Consider the following 22,712-nt stretch of genomic DNA (forward strand, 5'->3'; position numbering starts at 1 on the left):
TATTATTTATTAAAAAAATAGTATTACTTTAAGTAATTTTTATTAAAAAAATCATTTTATTTTAAGTCTATGAAAAAAATAAAAATGTTTTTCTTTAATGAAAAAGAAACATTAATGCCATACTTAATTAAAAAAAGACTTAAGATACTGTCAAGGTGTATTACTGATTGCATAACTGCATACTGCTAAAAAATCGCAACGTGCATTGAGGAACCTGGCGCATTCGCCAGAAAGTAAAGAAAATTATAGAATTCTTTAGAAAAATCTAGAAACAACCGCCAGGGGGTATATAAGGCCCGCGCTTTGACAGTTGGACAAGTTTGAAGTTTGAAGTCTGAAGTCTGAAGATAGTCTGAAGTTTGAAAATACCGCGAAATACCGTTAGAGTAATAGTAGTTGCATAAGTTGTGTTGTAAATAGTATAAGTTGTTGTGTACAGAGTGAAACAAATAAATTCGTTAAGTATTTTATCGTGAGTTTAAATAGTGGACCCACGGAATCCGTAACAATTGGTGTCGGAAGTGCGATTCAAGAGGATTTTAAGCAGAAATTAAGTGGATTGGAAGATTTTTAGACCGAATTAGAGTATTTTTATGGTTGGTACAAGGGAACAAGCGAAGAAAATGGAGGAAGTAAGCAAATTATTGGGCGATTTTATGGAGAATATGAGAAGAGAGAAGGCAGAAGAACAAGAAAGACTCCGTAAAGAACGAAAAGAAGAGCGAGCCCGACTAGAAAAAGAGAAAGCAGAAGAACAAGAAAGACTCCGTAAAGAACGAGAAGAAGAGCGAGCCCGATTAGAAAGAGAAAAGGAAGAGGAAAAACTACGACGTCAACAAGAACAGGACCGGCTTGAGAACATTTTCGAAGATTTGAAAGTTCAACGACAACAAGAGAAACAAGAAGAACAGGACCGGCTTGAGAAATACTGGGTAATTTGGAAATTCGTTTGGAGGAGCGACGTCAAAAAAGAAAGACAAGAAGAACAGGATCGTATTCAGAAAATTTTAGAAAATCAAGGAATTAGACAAGAACGGTTGGAGAAAATTGTTGAAGATTTAGAAGTGCGTCGCCAGAAAGAAAAATTTGAAGATCAGGACCGTCTTAAGAAAACTTTGGAAAATCAGGAATTTCGACTACAGAAGAATTTTGAAGACCTGGAAAAACGGCAGGAAAATCAACTTCAAGAAGCCGTAGAAGATCTTGAGGAACGCCTTCAGCAGAAAATGGAAAAATTAGAGATGGACCTACAGAAGACCAAGGCACAAGTAAGAACACCTGACGTTCATGGAACTGCGAACCTCAAGGCCCCGACCTACGATGGACAAACCACCTGGACGATGTACCACCGCCAGTTTGAAGCAGCGGCTGCTGCCAATGGATGGACTGACCAGGAGAAAGCAGCGGCACTTGTCATCGCGCTGCGTGGCCCTGCCCTGGAACTCCTGCAAACTATTCCTGCAGCCCAACAGCAGGAATACCAAACTTTGGTAGCTGCACTGGACAGAAGATATGGCGACCAACATCGACGCCAACTTTACCAGGCCCAGATCAAGTCACGCCTGCAGAGGTCCGGAGAGAGTCTGCAGGAATTTGAAGCAGACTTACGTCGGCTGGTACACCTGGCATATCCAGAAGCACCGGAAGGATTTAGGGAGAAACTCGCTGCTCAGTGCTTTATCAGCGGACTGAGGGACAACGAATTGCAGAGGGCGCTGCAAATATCCCGATTTTCTACCAGCAGGATTTCTACCAGGAAGCACTGGTCAGGGCGCTGGAAATCGAAACTGCTTTTAGCACCATCCCTAGACCGAAGATAAGATCGGTAACGGTCGAGGAACAGCCCGGAAGTTCTCACATACGTTTGGAGGAGATGTTTAGTAAACTATGTGAGCTACTAGTGAACAAGAGTAGCAACAACACCCAGACAGAGAACCATAGAAGATCCCACTTCTGACACCAATTGTTACGGATTCCGTGGGTCCACTATTTAAACTCACGATAAAATACTTAACGAATTTATTTGTTTCACTCTGTACACACAACTTATACTATTTACAACACAACTTATGTAACTACTATTACTCTAACGGTATTTCGCGGTATTATCAAACTTCAGACTATCTTCAGACTTCAGACTTCAAACTTTAAACTTGTCCAACTGTCAAAGCGCGGGCCTTATATACCCCCTGGCGGTTGTTTCTAGATTTTTCTAAAGAATTCTATAATTTTCTTTACTTTCTAGCGAATGCGCCAGGTTCCTCAATGCACTTTGCGATTTTAGCAGTATGCAGTTATGCAACCAGTAATACACCTTGACAATATGTAACATTTGCCAAAAACTTTTCCAACTTCCCAGCTCTTTCAAAAATATAAAATCAGATCCCTGCAAAATATTTATAGTATACAAACTTGCTCAATCATTCATCAAACTATAAAATTAGATAGACATCTAATAACAACATTTAACACAAAAGAACGAATGTACATACTCATAATACTAGGAACTGTAGTCAAATAGAACCATTAAGACCAAGCAATAATACTGGTGCTAATTCTTTATTATTTAAAGGCATAAGTATGTATAACAATTTACCTAACAGCCTAAAACAATTAAATAAATAAAAAATTAAACAATAAGGCAGCCAATATTTGGATAGTTCAAACGATGCATAACCCTGTATATGATAATTCAATATTTTTTCTTAATTTTTCAGATTGCAGTCTTCATTGCACCCATCCTAGCCTGTCTATTCTCAGTCTTCGGTTTCTGTATCCGTCTCTTTGACACACCCTACATCTTTAGATGGCTTTTTTTCATCAGTTACTTCAGAGCAGCCTTCCATGGAGTCGTGGTATCAGTCTACGGGTTCAACAGAAACGATCTCTACTGCCCAGAAGAAGCAGTCTACTGCCACTACCAAGACCCTGTGAAATTCCTCAAGGAAATGGACATTGTTAATGTGGACATAGTGTTGAATATATCACTAGTTTTGGTGATATGGTGCCTGATGAACACTGCCACATATTTGACGTTATGGATTAAGCTGAATAAAAGATAAGGTTTTGAAGAAGTAGGAAAAAGGATCAAAGTATATAGGTCTGTGATAGATTCTTTTAGATGACGCCTTGAAAAACATTTTTTTTGGGTGTGATGCATAATTTAATTTAATTTATTCAGATTTTACTAAAGACAATGCGTTTTAATTATAGTTTTGATGAGATTTGATATTGATTAAAAATTCGTTGAAATTGATTGAACTTTTGAATTAAAAAGCATAAAAAATTTTAAATCTTGTAAGAGATAAACATGGTAGAGATTTGTGATTAAAAATGTGATACAGTCTTGACATATAACACCTACTTTTATACAGGGTCCGGCAATAGTGCGTAATTTGTTTAAGTGCAAACCTAAAGTATGTACCAGGATGTATTTCAGGAAAATATTTTAACTTCTATAGGGTGGCTCAAAAAGTGTGAGTGGACCTGGATGATTTTTTTTAAATGGAACACCCTGTATATTATTGCATTTTTGGCTTCCTTTCAGATCACTTTACATAACCCTAAGATATGAATAAATATATTTCGATAGTTTCAGAGATATTAAAAAATAAATCAAAAAGATATATTTTTCAGCCCTTCTTAAAAAAATTATTAAAAATACAGGAACTGTTCTGAAATCAAAACTATATTAGGTATTTACTTTAGATAGTCTGCACTTACTTTGCTATAAATATGAAAATCGTAAATTATACAGGATGTTCAAAATTCTACACCAAACTTTCTAAAATATAAAACAATTTTTCTTCGTTTTTTTCAATGGAACGCCCTGTATATTATTTTATCAATAGACGGAGAATTAAAAAATGAACATTTTTTGTATTTAGAGTATTTTAAAATTTATAACGGTTTCGCAGATATTTGCAGTTTTATATTTCATATGGCATTTTCCACAGTAAATTTTTCTCTCGTATTTTATCATTGAAAGCGCCATATGAAATAGTACTGCGTGTATCTGTGAAACCATTAAAAATTTTGAAATACTCTAAATACAAAAAATGTTCATTTTTTAATTCTCCGTCTAATAAAAAAATAATATACAGGGTGTTCCATTTAAAAAAAAACAAAGAAAAAATATTTTATATTTTAGAAAGTTTAACTTAAAATATTGAACATCCTGTATGATTACCATATTTATAGCAAAAGTAAGAACAGACCATCTAAAGTAAATACCTAATATAGTTTTGATTTCAAAAGTTCTTGTATTTTAATAATTTTTTTTAGAAGGGCTGAAAAATATACATTTTGATTTATTTTTAATATCTCTTGATACTATCGAAATATATTTATTCATATCTTAGGGTTATGTAAAGTGATCTGAAAGGAAGCCAAAATAAATAATGTACAGGGTGTTCCATTTAAAAAAAATCATCCAGGTCCACTCACACTTTTTTGAGCCACCCTATAGAAGTTAAAATATTTTCCTGAAATACATCCTGGTACATACTTTAGGTTCGCACTTAAACAAAATTCCCAAGTTTTTTATTCTAGGAGCTACAGATGCCCGACGCACTATTGCCGGACCCTGTATAATTTAGTATTAAACACGTAGTATAGTTATTATTAAAAAAAAAATACAATAATTCTATAAAAAGAATTAAACAATGACCAAAGAAATTATAGTAAATCTAAGAAAAAAATTATTTTATTCAATGACACTTGCCTTAGTTTTTGACAAATATATTTAAACCAAAGGGCTTAAAAAAATAAAATAAATGTATTCTACATAATATTTTTAAAAGTATTATATATTATATCTAAAATTATAAACAGTATAATTTTTTAGATAATTTAATATATTGTTTACGAATTTTAGATGATTTATTACGATATTAGCTTGTTTGATATTTATATTTGTTTTGTATATTGCTATATTAGTTTGGTATATTCTTGCCCAGTAGAAACTATTTTATATATGTACGTAATTTATATTTAGTAAAAAAGTATTTTCGATTAACATTTTTATTATTTTAATCAATAATATAGGAAGTTACACTAATATTTAAATCAAATTAATTTTTTTTTCTTTATAAAGGGTTTTATTTAGTTTATTTATATGGCAAATACAATTGCGTCATCATCTTTCTAACAGCTATTTTACAATTAAATTTTCGAAAAACATTATAATCATGAATAACAATACGAATTTAAATAAGTATAAATAAATATATCGTATAATACACGTTTTAATATACAATAGTAATAATAAGAATTATATTAATTCATGTTCGAGCGATTTAAAATAATAAAATAATATATATAAAATAAAAAAAACAACAAATACAAAGTACGAACATCTAAATGTTTAAATTACAATATCACAAAAAATGTTATATATTAATTATAATAGTAAAACGTAAAGTATATAACGTTATATTTTCCTATAATATAAAATATTATAGGTATAATAATTATACAGAAAGCTTGTATGGTTTCAAAATAATGTTTGAGATCAAATTTTTTTATTATCGTCAACTGGTATGAATTTAGTTGTCTGTTTTTGTTTGTTTATTTTTGTATTTAGTTTTTATTGTTGAAAAATATTTATCAATGATATACTAAACAAAAGCCAAAAAAAGACACGTGTATAATTTTACACCAGGTGACGTCTTTAAGGAAGCCAGTCTTAACACGTACAGGGTGAGTCAACGATAGAGTAAAGTCCATTATCTCAATTGTTTCGAGGTTTACAAAAAAATATTAAATATAAAAGTTATAGGTACGGTTAAGATATACATTTTAAAATTATTTTAGAGTATACAGGGTGCTTCAAAAAAGTGTGGCGAGTATAACATGTTTTTTTTTTATATGCAATACCTTATTTTTTATTTTATTTTTATATTCTGCGTAAAATTCCACAACTTTTTTATATATAATGTTGTATACCTAAAATTAATAGTCTATCTAATATTTCAATTTGTTTAAACAAATGTTAAATTGCAGTGTGGTAAAAAATAGTCAGTGGTGCCATTGTTTCTGAAATTGGAGTACCAAAATTTGGTAGGAGAATTTTATAGAGATGTAGAAAAAGACCTATGTAAAGATATTTTAGTTAGATGCTACAGGGTGTTGAAAATATATTTATGAACTTGAAGTACTTAAAATTAAGAAATTTCAAATTTTTTAAATGGTACACCCTATATATTATCATTTTTTCCGATAGATTTTACAAAACTCTTCAACTTTTATTAAGTATATCATATACCTATTTTTAATAGTTTGCGATTTATTCCATTTTTTTCTATTTTTACTTATATTTTTAATACAATTACGCTATAACATGATAGTTACCATGACAAAAAGTAATAATTATCAAAATTTCATGTCGGTTAAGCAAGATAGGAACAAAATTTTAATTTTAGTTTAATTTTTTGTGACAAGTTTTAATGGTAGAGATAATTATCTATATTAATCTATCAGAAAAAATAATAAGAATTTTTTAATTTTAAATAGTTGAAATTCATAAATATATTTTGAACACTCCGTATAATTTAACTAAAATATCTTTACATATATCTTTTTTCATCTCTATAAAACACTCCTACCAAGTTTTGGTACTCCAAACAGTTTTTTTACCACACTGCAACTTAATATTTGTTTAAACAAATTGAAATATTAGAAAAACTATTGAGTAGTATACAACATTATATTATTTAAAAAAGTTATGGAATTTTACGCACAATCTAAAAATAAAATAAAAAATAAGGTGTTGCATTTAAAAAAACATATGTTATATTCGCCACACTTTTTTGAACCACCTTGTATACTCTATAATGATTTTAAAATCTTAACCTTCCCTATAACTTTTATATTTAATTTATTTTGTAAACCTCGAAACAAATGAGATAATGGACTTTACTCTATAGTTGACTCACCCTGTACAAACAATTTTAGTTTGCTTAAATAAGTTTTGAAAATAGGACTATACGTTAATGTAATAACAGCAAAAATGAATCTTTTCGGAAGCTCTAATGGAAGAATATAAGAGTAACTTTATTGATCCCTTGCATCGAGGTTTGATATGCAGGATAAACAATAAGATTTTTGAGTTTTTCTTTTGAATAAAATTTATTTAGTATAGTACTTTAATCAAAGAGCTGATTAATGAGACTAATAGTGTATTGTTAAAAAATGTATTGCACACCTCTGGCTATCTTGAAGTCTGAGACATTATTTAAAAAACTGAAAAGCAGTTCTTCCTTTTTTTAATTCAACATTCCAAGATTCTCTTAAGTTCCAAGATGTGACTTCTCTTTAATTCAACAGTTCCAAGATCTAGCCGTGTAGCTCTTAACAAACATACCCTTTACCCAGACAGTTCCCAGTCGGTAATTTTTATATCTAATTTTACTTTGTAAAAGTTTAAATATTTAGATATTCAGATATTTTTTAATAAAATAAATTTTACTAAAAGAAAAACTCGGAAACTCTATTATAAAAAAAATAATAACAGTTAAATAATCATGTCGATTCCATGAGTAATATAATGTTATACTGGCAATTTTGTAGAGAAAAAAATATGAAATAAGTAATATAATAAATAATAAAGTTATTTATACAATATGATACTGATTATATCGTGATAGTCAACTGGTCTACAAAAATATCTTTAAAAAATCTAAAAAAAATAATTAAAAAAGCCGTCATAGTAGCTTTTAGTTGAGTTTTATTTTGTTTTCCTATAACATTATACCACTCTAAGTTAAAATTTTGCTTGATTTTGTACAGGGTGTTCGATTTTGGTTGAAATCATATATTGGTATCTCCGTTATTAGTAAAGATATGAGGATGCGGTTTGCACAAACCTGTCCCACTTTTTTGTCAAACGGAAGATGCTGTAAACAAAATTTTCATAGCCCTCTTCATTTTTAAACTACAAAGTCTTTTCGAAAATTTTGCAATTTGGGGCAGCCCCCCTATCTCAGTTATTGTGGATGATATCGAGAAAGTGAAAACTGATTCTTGTAGAACTTTCCACGTAGAATACAGTGGCGTAGTCTGTTTTTCGAAATTAGCTGAAGAAATATCTAAAAGTTCCAGAACGATAGCTTCCAAGGTTTACAAATAACGGCAGAAAGTTAAGTTTCCCTAATATAAAAAGAACTTATTAGTGACTCCCAAAATAAAACAAGAGACAGATAGCAATATACAGGATGTTTCAAAACAAATGCGAAAAACTTCGGGGGGTGATTCCTTGTTCAAAATAAAGCGTAGTTTGCTTCATAAACGTTGGGTCAAAAGTCAACCATTAGGGAGATATCGCGGTACAAAGATGGCGGAAAAATAATGTTTTTATTTTTTATCTTGAAAACGAAAAGAGATAGATTAATGAAATTTTATGGAAGCATTATTGTTATGAAAACACACTTTCTGGTAATTTTCACTTTTTTAAAATGAGTGGAAGGGGTTGAAATAAACTACCCCTATCATTCTTGTTGACTAAATTTAAAGAAAAATTTTATCAAACACATACAAAAAAATTAATTTGGATAGTTTAGTTTGTTTAGAAACTTTTTTATCTCTTGTGTTTTTTTATAAAACTCACCGATTTGAAATTAAAAAATAAAATGTAAAGCATTACATGTCAAGACGAAAAACATTTTTAGATAAAGAATCTAGTGATAAGAACGATAATAATAATAATCTAGATAATAACGTATTGCGGTAGAGTAATGTCAAATAAAATAATATTAGAATCATCCTAAAAAGTGACAGCGGCCGACTAGATTTTTTCCTAAAAAAATTACAGCAGCCCACTTCTTTATCTAAAAGTGTTTTTTGTCCTGACATGTAATGCTTTACATTTTATTTTTTAATTTCAAATCGATCAGTTTTATCAAAAAACACAAGAGATAAAAAAGTTTCTAAACTAACTAAACTATCTAAATTATTTTTTTTGCATGTGTTTGATAAGATTTTTCTTTAAATTTAGTTAATAAGAATGATAGGGGTAGTTTATTTCAACCCCTTCCACTCATTTTAAAAAAGTGAGAAAATTACCAGAAAGTGTGTTTTCATAACAGTAATGCTTCCATAAAATTTCATTAGTTTATCGCTTTTCGTTTTCAAGATAAAAAATAAAAACATTATTTTTCCGCCATCTTTGTACCGCGATATCTCCCTAATGGTTGACTTTTGACCCAACGTTTATAAAGCAAACTACCCGTTATTTTGAACAAGAAATCACCCCCTGAAGTTTTTCGCATTTGTTTTGAAACACCCTGTATACTTTTAATAATTCTTTAGTTTCTTTTATTATCAATTATGGTCTGCTGATAAATATGATCTTTTAATAAAAACTTTTAAATATTGCAGTAAATAGTAAAAATAAATAAGGAGTGATATATATTTTTGAGAAGCTTATGCCAAGCCAGAGCGTATAATTTATAAATATATAGGGTGTTCCATTTAAGAAAACATAACTTTAGTTATCTTTTAAAATATTCTTTTCGTAGAATAACAGACTACGCCACTATAGTATTCTACGTACCTAAAAAGTCCTACAGTAAACAATTTTCACCTTATCAATATCTTTAATAATAACAGAGATACAGGGGGTAACCAATTGGGGGTAAACCAAACTGCAAAATTTTCAAAAAGACCCTGTAGTTCAGAAACGAAGACGGCTATGAAAATGTTGTTTACGGCATTTTCCGTGTGATAAAAAAGTGGGACAGGTTTGTGCAAACTGCATACCCTTCTATATTCACTAATAACGGAGACACCGTATGATTTCAAATGGGACACCCTGTACAATATGTTTTTTTTATAGAATACCTACTCAAAGCACGTATATCAATATACTCGTAAAAAAGGTTTTGACACATTATCCGTATACTTATATCATACTGTTTGGTGAGTATTTCTTATTTCAAAATGTCCTTATTTATAATTACAGTTATTATTTCCGAAATATCTTGCAAAAATATGTCCCTACGTTATATATTTCTTCCTAATTTATCGTTCTAGAAAATTCTAAAACAACTGGACACATCCAAAATCTGATTTTTTCTTTTATTTTTTTTCGAAAAATTAAACGACTACATTGAACACATGTTTTGGAATTTTCAGCCCCTGTAGATATAACTGGTATTTTTTTTTGAAAAGTATTTTTTTCTACATAATCTATACTTTTTTATACATGGACAGATTTTTTTTAAGTTAAATAAAAAAATAAGAGTACCTAATACAGAAAAAAATTAGTATTATGCGTTTAAAAAATTGTCAGGGCAAAATTCTATATTGGTATTGATTGAGAGACTTAGAGAAACAAGTAAGCGTAGAGGGTCTTTTTCCTTTTAGGCTTCGTGCATTTCAGTTGAATTTAAAAATTCCTTATTCCTTATTTTTAGAATTTTTGCAAATTATACTGCCAAACACTTTTAGGATAATTATATTATTTTTTTTTCGTGTATTTGCTATTTAAACGCGTCTATTTGTTTATTCCGCTGTTCACAATATCATAGATTATACAGATTATAAACTTTTTTTCTTTATTGTTTTTCGTGGTTCCAATTTTCGGAATCGGGCACTAGTTAGGTTACTAGTTTGCGCACATAGCACGCCCACTTATGGCCTCTAAAATTGTGCACAGCGCCTGACCGGCACAGTTATTAGAGAGATATCGGAAAACCGAATAGCGTCATGCTGTATTTACGCGTACTTTATCATGGTTACGATATGCGCGAGTCGATTTTTAACGCAACACCCGCTAATAACGTTACCGCCTGACGTAATTTGCGGATCAATTACACCAAGCGCTATTTCTAAATAACGTTTAAAAATTGCTTAAATGGGCATGTGCGGGTATTTGACAACCGGGGCCGGCCGGCGCGGCGAGATCTTTTATTTTAGGTTATGTTTGAATTGTTTTGAATTATTACTTTAGTTTTATTAGGTAATTTGATATTTAAGTAGCTGGGATTAGTTTTAATTAAATAAATATGGCCCAAAATATGGATTGCACCTCTTCCAATACTAAAGAACCTATAAAGAGTCTTAGGTTTACAACAGATGACAACTTAGCCCTTCTAAGAGAATTTGTTGCTTGTTGTCCTAAACCCATTGGCAGACGTTGGACAATAAAGCACTGGAAATAAGCACTTTAGCCCTTTAGTTTTAAAATACCTAGTAAACAAAACAATTTCAAAGTTTTCAATTCAAAGTTAGGTTAAGTTTAAATAGCGGATGCGACGCGAACAGATTTTTTTCCGATCCGATAACTATAAATGAAGAGAGTTAATACCACCTCACGTAGAGGAAATAACACCTGGCCTTATTAAGGTCCATGCACGCTATTCGGTTTAGCGATATCTCTCTATTACCTACGCTGTTTATTGTTATTTACGCGAGTTTATTTTTGCGCACAGGAAATTTGACTCGTTTGCACATCGTCATAAAAAACAATTTTCGTACCACGAATTAGGGATAAGATTTTTATCTGTATACTTAATCTGTGACAATATTCTCCGACAGTGGCAGTACCGTACAATTCACCAAGACTATACTGATTTTGCAATTAGTTAGTATGTCAGGATATCTCTATGTTTACTGATTTCTCTGAGTCTTAAAAACATTTCAAGTAGAGTCTGACTTAAGTTTATTTATTATTTATTACTAACCCTATTTATTTATTTAAACAAATTACAAAAGGTTCTTTTGGGCCTCGTTGATATATATTTTTCTGAAATTCGTTATTATGGTATATAGTTATTGGCTAAAGTGTTTACAGACTTTTTGTATTGAGTATTATTAACAGCACAGATTTTTTTAATTTATTTTACAAAATTAAAGAAGAGTACAGTATAATGGGGGTTATTACAGTGTCATTATTGAGTGCGCGTAAGCAGATACAGCCTAGATGTCCTGAGATCATAGATAGATAAAAAATATGGTAGAGAAAAAAGATTATTATACAGGGTTGTTCACCACATACGACACGGAGTATTGTAGCTAAACGATTATATTTTTACAAATTTCAAGTTTTGGGTTCGATGAAGGACTATTAGAAGTACAATTTAAAAATAATTTACAAGATACAGACTGTCCCAAATAAGTAAAAAATATCAAAGTTGTATTTTTTAAAATGGAACACCCTGTATATTATTACATTTTTAGTTTCTACGATTAAAATAAAGGTAAATTTGATTAAGGTTTATTACACTTAAACCTTACCGTTTTTGAAATATTTTCAATTTTGTGAAATTGCAGTAAAAATTTTAAGGCTTCATTTCTCTAAGGGTATCAAACTTTTTAATACTAAATATTTACTGAAGTTTATTTATTGATCAGTTATTGTGTTGCAATAATAAAAATAATACTACCTTATACAGATTGTCTAAAAATTTATTTTAAATAATTTATAGCTTTAAACGCCAATAACTTGTTTAATTTAAACGGAACGCCCTGTATATTTTAGGAGAATCAGATGCACAATTTAATTGTCTATCAAATTGTATTACATCATTTTTACCTATCCCTTCAAGTTTTCGTAGATGTGCATTTTCGTATAATTTAGACCTCATTCATTAATATACCCATGGAATATTGACATTTTATTATTGACATTCTAGTAATATTATCGTTTTGTTAAAAACAATAATGTTGTATGCAAAAAGAAAACTATTTAAATCTTTATAAAAGAGTATACCATTAATTAAATACAGCACCATTATTTCCGCCCATATACTAATTAATTACATACTTAATTGTATTCGTTAATAAATTATTCTAAATACATGTGGAATTGAGTCAGAAATCAATATAATAATAAGTTATTAAAATTAAAGTCTCTTTGTTATAAATAAGCATTTATTAAAAAATGAAATATCATTTTTAAGGTGTTAGTTTTTATCACACTGTCTAATACCCATACAAAATTCAGTTTTTTTAGTATTTGGAACAATTATTATTAATCAATGCAGTCAGTTAATGCAGTTTGAATACTGGAATCATATTAATTGGCCCTCTTTAACAAATATTTAAACAGTTTTTTTTATTTTTTAATGAAATAAACGAATTATATCCAAAATATTAGTATCTGTACTCTTTAAAAATTTGGTACATCTTTAAAAATAATCTAAAATGTCAATATTCCATGGGTATATTGATAAATAAAATCTAAATTACAAGAAAATGCATTTTCTACGGAAACTTAAAGAGGTAGGTAAAAAATGGTATAATATAATTTGATAGACAATTAAATTGTGCATCTGATTCTCGTAAAATATATAGGGTGTTCCATTTAACTTAAACACGTTATTGCCGTTTGAAGGTAATAATTATTTAAAATAAATTTTTAGACACTCTGTATAAGGTAGTATTATTTTTATTATTGCAACACAATAACTGATCAATAAATAAACTTCAGTAAATATTTAGTATTAAAAACTTTGGTACCCTTGGAGGAATGAAGCCTTAAAATTTTACTGCAATTTCACAAAATTGAAAATATTTCAAAGACGACGTGGGTTTAAGTATAATAAACCTTAATCAAATTTACCTTTATTTTAATCGTAGAAACTAAAAATGTAATAATATACAGGGTGTTCCATTTAAAAAAATACAACTTTGATATTTTTTACTTATTTGGGACACTCTGTATCTTGTAAAATTATTTTTAAATTGTACCTCTAATAGTCCTTCATCGAACCCAAGACTTACAATTTGTAAAAATCTCATCGCTTAGCTACAATAGTCCGTGTCGTATGTGGTGAATAACCCTGTATACAGGGTGGCGCCTCTTATATGCCGCGGAAGTTCCGATAAGGAGAACGATATTTTGTATTGAAATGAAGTTTTGGGAGCACATATTTAATTTCAATAAAAAGAGTGTTTGTCATAAATCACCCTATATATTAATTGAATTTTGGATTCCATGAAAAAAATAAAGGGCAATTTCATTAAAGAAGCATATTTAATATTTTCTAAAGATGAAGAATAATCTTAAACTTAAATGAAAGCTACCTAAATTTTAATTTACCCTGTATCGTCCTGTATATTTGTTAAAAATAACCATTGTATGTACGTTAAATCAGATTAACATTTTACTGGAAAAGTTATACAGGGCGAGACAAAATTAATATTGAAATTGAAGAACTAAATATTGAAGTTACTTTTTCTTTTAAATGGAAACCCTGTATATTATTCCAATATACAATGGAGAATTCATGTCACACTGCATCACCAATTAATAGAATCATTTCAATTCTCTGCAATGCACGGTATGTTACAATTTATGTAGCTCTTATTAAAATTTATAGCTTGTTCTTCATTTTTACAAAATAATGATAAAAATGTTAAAATCCCTACATTCATATGCATTTAGTCATCTGCTTCTGTAATAAAACTTACCTTTATTTTTTTCCCTAGAATCATTCGAAAATCAATTAATATACAGGGTGACAATTTGAAAACGAACAGTATTTAATATTGCCTCTACCGATGATAGTATGAAAATTTGGCGAAACACGTCAATTTACATATATTAAGGGGGATAATTTTTGAGGCATTTGTTGTCGTGTTACTTTCAACCCCTTAACCCCCAGGGCACCTACCCCTAAAATTTTAAATAGCAACCCCTATTTATTTTACCATTTTTGTGTTTCTTATAGAATTCTACATAAACTGCATTATTTTTTTGAGAACTTTATAAGGAACACAAAAATGGTAAAAGAAATAGGGGTTGCCATTTAAAATTTTAGGGGTAGGTGCCTTGGGGGTCAAAGGATTGAAAGTAACACGACAACAAATGCCTCAAAAATTGTCCCCCTTGATTGAATTGACGTATTTCGCCAAATTTTCATACTATCATCGGTAGAGGTAATATTAAATACTGTTCGTTTTCAAATTGTCACCCTGTATAGAGTGTTTCATTACAAAAACACAACTTTTTTGGGGATATTCTTTAGAACGGTAAATATTAATTAACCTACATAATGCTTTCAAAATTTAATTTCAATAAAATATGTTTTTTTACTTATCGTATGAGTTCTCTTCTCACCCTGTATATAGAAAAACATGACTGAAAAGACGGCACAGAACTAAAAATCCTATTTATCAGTATAAAAGATATCTAAAATCAGTTCGGGTTTGTATTTAGGCAGTGAAAATGTCAGTAAGTATCGATTACAACCATAAAAAGCTTGAAAATCTCGAAAAAAAAACGCCTGTGTGGCTATCCAAGCTGGTTTCACAGATATTTAGACCCTTTTTAGAAGAGTATACGTTTAAATTCGTCAAATTTACCCCTAGAAGTGCGTTTCGGGGGGTTCGTCTATGTATTTACAGGTGAAGGGGTTGAGGAACCACGAGCAGAAGCTTTTTTCATGTTTGTGCTTGCATTTGCCTCTTCTGCCCACGTAGCGAACCTTGTAGGTTCTGAGTCGATGGAGCTGCTTTCACTGTCACGCACCTACAAAAAACAGAAAAAAAATTTTAGGAAAATTTACACACGAAATTATTGCACAGGGTGTTTTAAAGTTAGAGTAAAAAAACAACCTCTCGATTAACCCTGTATAATATGCCAAATACTAAAGTTTATAAAAACTTAGTGTACGAATTAAAGTTGATATAATTATACAGGGTAGCCCATCGAAAACGTTCCGCAAGGCATAACGACACCCCCGCTTAGAGGGTTGAATATTTTGCAATCATTTTTGGGGCAAAAGTTGTCCCCCTCACAAACAAAATTGACGTGTTTTTGATTTTTGAAAAAATAAATACCCTGGCCGTTAGGCCTTGCAGGAACGTTTTCGATGGGCCACCCTGTATACACCTTAAAAATCATGAAAATAGGGCTAAAAATAACAAAGATATAGGAGTTTGAATTAATTTTTTTTTCTTAAAAACTAACACTTACCACAGAATCGTACCCACTTTCAGCTCTCCTAGATATAGCAGCCGGACTATGCTTCGAAGTCCTAGGCGTCGAGTCATGCCCAGAGTCGTACTCTTCGTTCTTCTGACTGCCCAACTTGACCGCCGTAATGCCCGTCTCCAAATTCAACACAGCCCTGTTCACCCGCTCCGTCACGGGCAGCGAGCACGGCACAGACGGAGGCTGCGCAGTAATACTTCCCCTCGACTCAGTCTCGGTGCCTGACGGCGCATCACATCCACTCGTCGACTTAAACGCTGTCTCTTTGAGTAAATTGGGGTTGGATGCGCCGTCGGGATGTCGTAAAAAGCCAGGTTAGTTTCCCTAATGCTGCTGGAGGTGGTTTTCGTGTGGCAGTGGTTCCTTTGGAACCGGCTGCTGGTTCTGCTGTGCGGTTCGTTGTGACGGGAGAGGTCTTGGGTGCTGGCACTGAGGAACGCGTTCTCGTACCAGTTCTGGACGGTGTTTGGTCGGGTCATACTGATTTTGCAGTTTTCGCAGAATTTTTCCTGGACGTAGGCCGGTTCCGAGTAGATGCTGCTGTTGTCGTGGAGGTCTTGGGTGGTGCCGCCGCCGTAGAGCATGTCGTTTAGGCTCAGACTTTCACACCTAAAAAGAAATTAATAATAAGTAAATAAATTAATCATAAAATTGCGTATATTTTTAATTATACAGGGTGGCGCCTTCATACGACGCGGAGGCTAAAAGGAGAAAGACACTTTGTATTGAAATGAAATTTTGTGAGCATATGTAGATTAATTCAGAGCACTTTTTAAAAATATAGAGAGTTCTTCAGGGTGTCCCCACAAAAGTTACATATCAAAGTTGTGTTTTTGTAATGGAACACCCTATATATTAATTGATTTTCGGATTCTAAGAAAAATAAAGGTGAGTTTTATTAAAGAAGCATACACCTAAAATCTAAGGATTTTTGACATATTTCCCATTTTGTGAAAATGAAGAACTATTTTTAAATTACAATAAAAGCTACCTAATTTGGAATTTACACGGTATAGCCTAATATGTAGTTAAATTAACTATAGTACTTTAAATTAAATTAAAACTTGATCCAGAAAGTTATACAGGGTGAGACAAAATTAATATTGAACATTGGTCACCTTTACAAGCAAGTTACTCTTTTATTTTAAATGGAACACCCAGTATATTATTCCGATATTCAATGGGGAATTCATGTCTTTTAAAAATACTACTGGTTGCCTACCCTCAAACAAAGATTTTCCTAGATATTTTCATTTACATGATTTAGTGTCAGTAGATAACTTTATTATTGAGCAACAGAAGTCAACTTGTGAGGGTGGATTAGATGTGGGAATTCTAGTTCCTTGGGAGGAACTAGTTCCCTAGTTCTAGTTCCTCCAGAGGAATAGTTCCTTGAACTAGGTCTTTAGTTCACAATAGTTCCCGACTAACACTGACATCCCCCTTGCTTGCTAATGCGTTTCGTTGTCAGTCAGAACTATTCACAGTATGATCTGTATAATTTTTATACTGTACGGAGATATAACGAGACGTGTAATTGTGTATGTTAAAAACATATAGGTAAGTTTTATAGCAGATAAAAAAAATTAAAAAAAACTCAAATCAGAATTTAAAAAACTATATCACAAATCAATTGGAGCAAATATTACAAAAATTTTACGAAAAATTGCATTTTTCCTCACTTCAAGCTTGTTGTTTTTGTCTAAAAATTCGGAATATCTACTTCGTTTTATAAGATATTTCTTAATTTTAGGGACCTAAAGTGAAACATTCCCATAAACTATTTAAAAAACAAACTAAAAATCAAAAACAGTATCCACGACAATTTTCTGGGATGATTACGCCGCGCCGCGCCGGCTGCGGCAATAGAAGGCCGAATCCATCGTCGTCGCCTTGTATTATATCTCGGATCTGCCGACTGAATAGATTCCCGTGAACTAGTCTTTTAATAGTTCCTCTATGTCCGGATCCGATAATATACGGCTCGCACTCCCCACGCCTGCCTAGCGCTGACTGATCCATACGTAAACTAGTCTTTTATTTAGTTCCTCTAGTTCCTTTAGGTCCGGATCCGATAACATACGGCATAAGGCTGGTACTCCCCATTCCTGCCTAGCATCGATCGCGCTGGCCCGATCCGTTCGTACGTAAACTAGTCTTTTATTTAGTTCCTCTAGTTTCTTTAGGTCCGGATCCGATAACATACGGCATAAGGCTGGCACTCCCCATTCCTGCCTAAACTAGTCTTTTATTTAGTTTAGTTCCTCTAAGTCCGGATCCGATAACGTACGTCTGGCACTCCCCACTCCTGCCTACCACCGGGCTACGCGCGCTAGCCGATCCGGCGCCGTCGCATATTATTCTATATCCGACACAGTCTCGATCCCGGAATAGGTCCTGATGAACTAGTCCTTTGAGAAACCAGGAACTAGTTCCTTTCATTCCGGGGTCGGAATAGTTCATTGGAACTAGTTCGTTCACGAACTACACACCTCTAGGGTGGATACCACGTTGTCTTCTAGCAAGCCAATAGAATGTGGAGTACCACAACGCTCAATACTAGGCCCTATTTTGTTTCTTCTTTTTATTAACGACATTGCTAACATAAACATCAGTGGCAAAATATGTCTTTTTGCGGACGACACTAGCTTCACTTGGAGCAACAAGGACATCACGGCACTTATATATAGGATTGTATCAAATGACTTAATCACCATTAAATCTTGGAGCGATTCGAACCTCCTGAGTCTCAACATTTCTAAAACTAAAGCTTTGTCTTATACACGTTGCAGCCTTTTGTACTTAACAACACCACCATTGACGTCGTAAAATCTGTAAAATTCTTAGGGCTTGTTGTGGACAATTCTCTGAAATGGGACATACATATCGAAGCTTTGTCGAAAAAATTGAGCTCTGCCTGTTCTGCATTAAGGTTTGTTTCTAAGGAGCTTAACTTGTCAGTGGCTAGAACTGTTTATTATGGACTTTTTGAGTCGCACCTCAGGTATGCCCTTCTATTCTGGGGTACGTGTTGTGCGACTCAATTTGACCGCATTTTCAAGCTCCAGAAGAGAACTGTTCGATATTCACTGGGACTAAACAGCAGAACTCATTGCCGGGACTTGTTTAAAGAATTAAAAATATTGACTCTTCCTTCCTTATTTATATTTGAATCCGTTTGCCTAATACGTAAACATGTATCAGCTTCTCAAGAACGGCCATCTCACACTTATCCACTCAGGAACGCGGAGCAAGATCTTTATCTACCTACCCCACGCTCAGAATTAGTTAAAAGTTTAATATTATACAACTCGAAAAAAATGCACAATCACCTGCCATTTGAAATCAAATCCATAACATCATTTTTTTCATTTCGCAAAGCATTGAACTGTTATTTACTAGACAAGGCTTTCTACGCCGTAAATGAATTATATTTTGAAAATCGAATTTGATCTTGTAAACACTGATCTAATGTTTGCTATTGCTATATTTACTAATGACATCGAAATAAATTTATTTAGAGGTCATTGATATTTTACTATAAACTATCTAAATATTTTTGAATATTATTTTTATTTTTTTGTTCTTTGACAATGTAAACATTTATAAACCTTTATTTTAAACAATAAGACTGACAATATTATTTGTATAATGTTTTGTATTATCTTTTGTTTGTTTGTTCGTGTACCTTGTTTTTTGACTTTGTTTGTTAGTTTACCTTTGTCTACAAATTGAAAAATTTTTTGACAATAAAGGCATTTATTTATTTATTATTTTACAAAATCTAATTGACTGTGATTTGTCTGATGTTACTTCAACATAGCTGTCTAATTAATCCAACTTTAACAGCTAGTTATCATTTTATGTCAGTTAAAACAAAGAAAATTTTCAGAAATTTGCCGAAAATGCAAACTTAGACTAAAAAGCTTAAAAAATAGCGCTTTTTATGAAATCATGGCTAACTATAGTTTCCATTTAAAAAAAAACATACGTTTGTGTCATATGTCAAAAATAACAGGCTTTAGAAAAAATCGGAGAACATAAACTCATTAGGGATTGAACAAAACTGCAATTCTTTCCTCATTCTTTCCTCTTTTTTTCATAACCTTCAGTAGTTTCCGAGATACCCATAGAGAACTTCGTAGGAAACTCACCCTGTATGAATACTTAAAACTATATTTTGTAATATCTTTGGTAGTTATTTTCCAACATATTATGTATATGACGACAAAAATATAAAAAATAAAAAAGCTACAAAAAATGTCTTATTCAAAATTTGTAGAGTTCACTTTAGATCAGTAACAGTTAGTGTTGAAATTTTGGTAAAAAAAATATTTCAAAGTGATTCAAAATTTCTATTGTAAATGACATAAAAATATAAATATTACGTTATACTGACACTGTTTTTAGTGGTACTAACCTTGTCAGTATCCTATTGTCACTATCGTACTTTTTACTACTATTTTGAGCTTGGTATGTCTCTGAATTTCCCACAGTTGCTTTCGCCAATCTATTTGTGTAAAGTTCGTGCAATCGTGCTAATTGGTCAAATTTTCTTCTAGTTGTGTCATCAAATGACAGATTCCCGTTTGTCCTAGGATAGGGATTGTCCGGATCTTCATAGTCATCATAATACCTATCATACCTAAAGGAAAATACAAATAAAATATTCAAAAATATTTAATTAGTATTTGTATATTGTGTAATAGAGAATACTCAACAGTGACAGTTGTTATCTGTCATTTTTTGGCCACCTCGAATTAAGACGTTTTTAAAGGTACGTCGTGGTATGTCTGCAATTTTTATTAATTACAAACCTATGCCTGGGTAATATCCTTTCCAAATCTGTATAAACTGACATAGAGTCTGTAAAAGTTGAAACTACAGTTAGGTTTTCTTGGCTCAGTATCCTCAGGGGATGATCCAGAGGATTTTCTTGGTCCACTTCAGGTAAAGGATTTTCTGAGAAACCCATACAAAACGCTATATCTTCTTCCGTAACCTACAATCCCAAAAAAAATATAACAAAACCTTTCTTTTCAACCAATCAACCACAAAATGATGTAATAAGACTGCAAATAGGCAAATTATAGATAATGTATCCTTGTTTAAGATTATAAAACTTTAGAAAGTATTTTAAGTTTGAAATTGTACCTGTAAACAGCTGTCTATCATTGGTACTGGTTCCAGTGGCTCTTCTACCTCGATTATTTCAAGAATTTCGTCCTCTTCTTGCTGGTTTTGCTCGTGCTCATAGTTCTGGTGGTAACTCTTGTTGTACTCAGCATTAGACAACATCCTTTCCTAATTAAACAAATTGATGCTATATTTTTATATTCAATTGAAAAAAGAAAATATTTTATATACACTAAAAAAAGTCTACTTCTACGCGTATTATAACGTCGTTTTTTTTTTTTCATATTCTGATTGAGAATTAACCATCATTACCTTTAGAATCATGTCTAAACTTTCCAAAGACACCTCCCTAGAACTCAACGGTTGAATTATGGGTAGCGCTGGTGGAAGTTCCGGTTCTTCATCGTCATCATCAACAAAAGTCTCTTCCTGTCGTTGATGTTGATCATCTAAAGGACTCTCAGCTTCAGGAATAGCATTATCTGACCTAGAATTACTACAAAAACGTCTAAAATTATTAGTAGTTTGTTGAAAATATCTCCTAAGCACACCCGAAAGTATTCAAGAATATGTAGTTATTTTTTATACAAGACAAGATTCTCTTTCGTGTCGATTGCTGATTGAATTGGCGAAATAAGTAAATTACCACCAGAACGAAATAAGTAAATTACCAAACGAAATAAGTAAATTACCACCAGATATTCAGGCTGAGGCGACAAACGCCATATCCAAACTACTTCCATTTAAATCCCGAATAACTTATGAAAAGAATAAAACACTTTTTCAAAAAATGAACGCAATCTTAAACAAACGTGCCGCACGGGCAAATAAAGTTTCTTTACACCTATCCTCGCTCGTTTTAAAGTCATGAGTTTTAATCTCACCTCTGAGGGCTTTCAAACGTACTACGTTTATTCTACTCTTTTTTCACTACGATCCATAACTGCACATCTCTTAACAGCATGCCATCGCGGAAAACAAACAACGAACTTAATAAAATCCCGCTGTTTTAAATTTATCAATATTTAACAGTTGTATATGAAAATCCTCATCTTTCTATACAGGGGTGTCCCAGAACTGACGTGCAGATCATTCTCTAAGACCCGCGTGCGCTACCGCACTCTCGCGTCAACACTGAACATACTCTCTCTTACATCTTTTAAACTAAATTGAAACATAACCGAGTTACTTGACAGCTTTCGAAAAAATTTCAAAAAAATCACCATCGCAACATTTGACGACACCGCGGAGAACCGCCGACTATATCCAAGTACCCGGATCAAGCCCGGTTTTCAGTTAATTCGACGCAATGTGTTGCCATATGGACAAAAAAGTACTACCTATTTCAAAAGTCAAGTCTAAAATCACAACCACCCTGACGAGTTGTGCACGAGCTTGGATTACACTCTTTTTCAAGCATTCGTCAGATCATTATTACATAACATAACATCTACAACAGTTACAATGTCTTTAAAAGTCCTAAACTATACCGCAACCATTAAAAGATACTTACTCCGACAGATCGACTGTAACTGCCTGCACAGTCCCTTCATCCTTCCGATTTACACTTAACTCAACACATACACCTTTACTCTGTACATGCTATCCTTCATAATAACTAATCTCCTCTCCTTTTGCT

General features: G+C 32.0%; 2 protein-coding genes across 2 annotated transcripts in view; one reads left to right on the forward strand and one right to left on the reverse strand.

Moving 5' to 3' along the window:
* LOC115890332 (ATP-binding cassette sub-family G member 1-like) overlaps positions 1-3,254 on the forward strand; it is a 77,281-nt gene extending 74,027 nt beyond the window's left edge. Inside the window, exon 12 of the mRNA XM_030910523.1 lies at positions 2,718-3,254. Within this exon, the coding sequence (XP_030766383.1) occupies positions 2,718-3,062 (345 nt within the window). The 3' untranslated portion in view covers positions 3,063-3,254. The remainder of the gene's footprint in view (positions 1-2,717) is intronic.
* An 11,653-nt stretch (positions 3,255-14,907) lies between these two features.
* Positions 14,908-22,712, reverse strand: part of LOC115890336 (kinesin-like protein GA13060) — a gene marked incomplete in the record, with an annotated part of 701,789 nt that continues 693,984 nt past the window's right edge. Inside the window, 8 exon segments of the mRNA XM_030910529.1 lie at positions 14,908-15,418; positions 15,421-15,472; positions 15,920-16,245; positions 16,248-16,546; positions 20,358-20,582; positions 20,755-20,939; positions 21,092-21,241; positions 21,386-21,569. Of these exon segments, the coding sequence (XP_030766389.1) occupies positions 15,309-15,418; positions 15,421-15,472; positions 15,920-16,245; positions 16,248-16,546; positions 20,358-20,582; positions 20,755-20,939; positions 21,092-21,241; positions 21,386-21,569 (1,531 nt within the window).

This window comes from Sitophilus oryzae, unplaced genomic scaffold (assembly GCF_002938485.1).
Source record: "Sitophilus oryzae breed Bouriz unplaced genomic scaffold, Soryzae_2.0 scaffold_863_pilon_pilon, whole genome shotgun sequence".
Lineage (NCBI taxonomy): Eukaryota > Metazoa > Arthropoda > Insecta > Coleoptera > Curculionidae > Sitophilus > Sitophilus oryzae.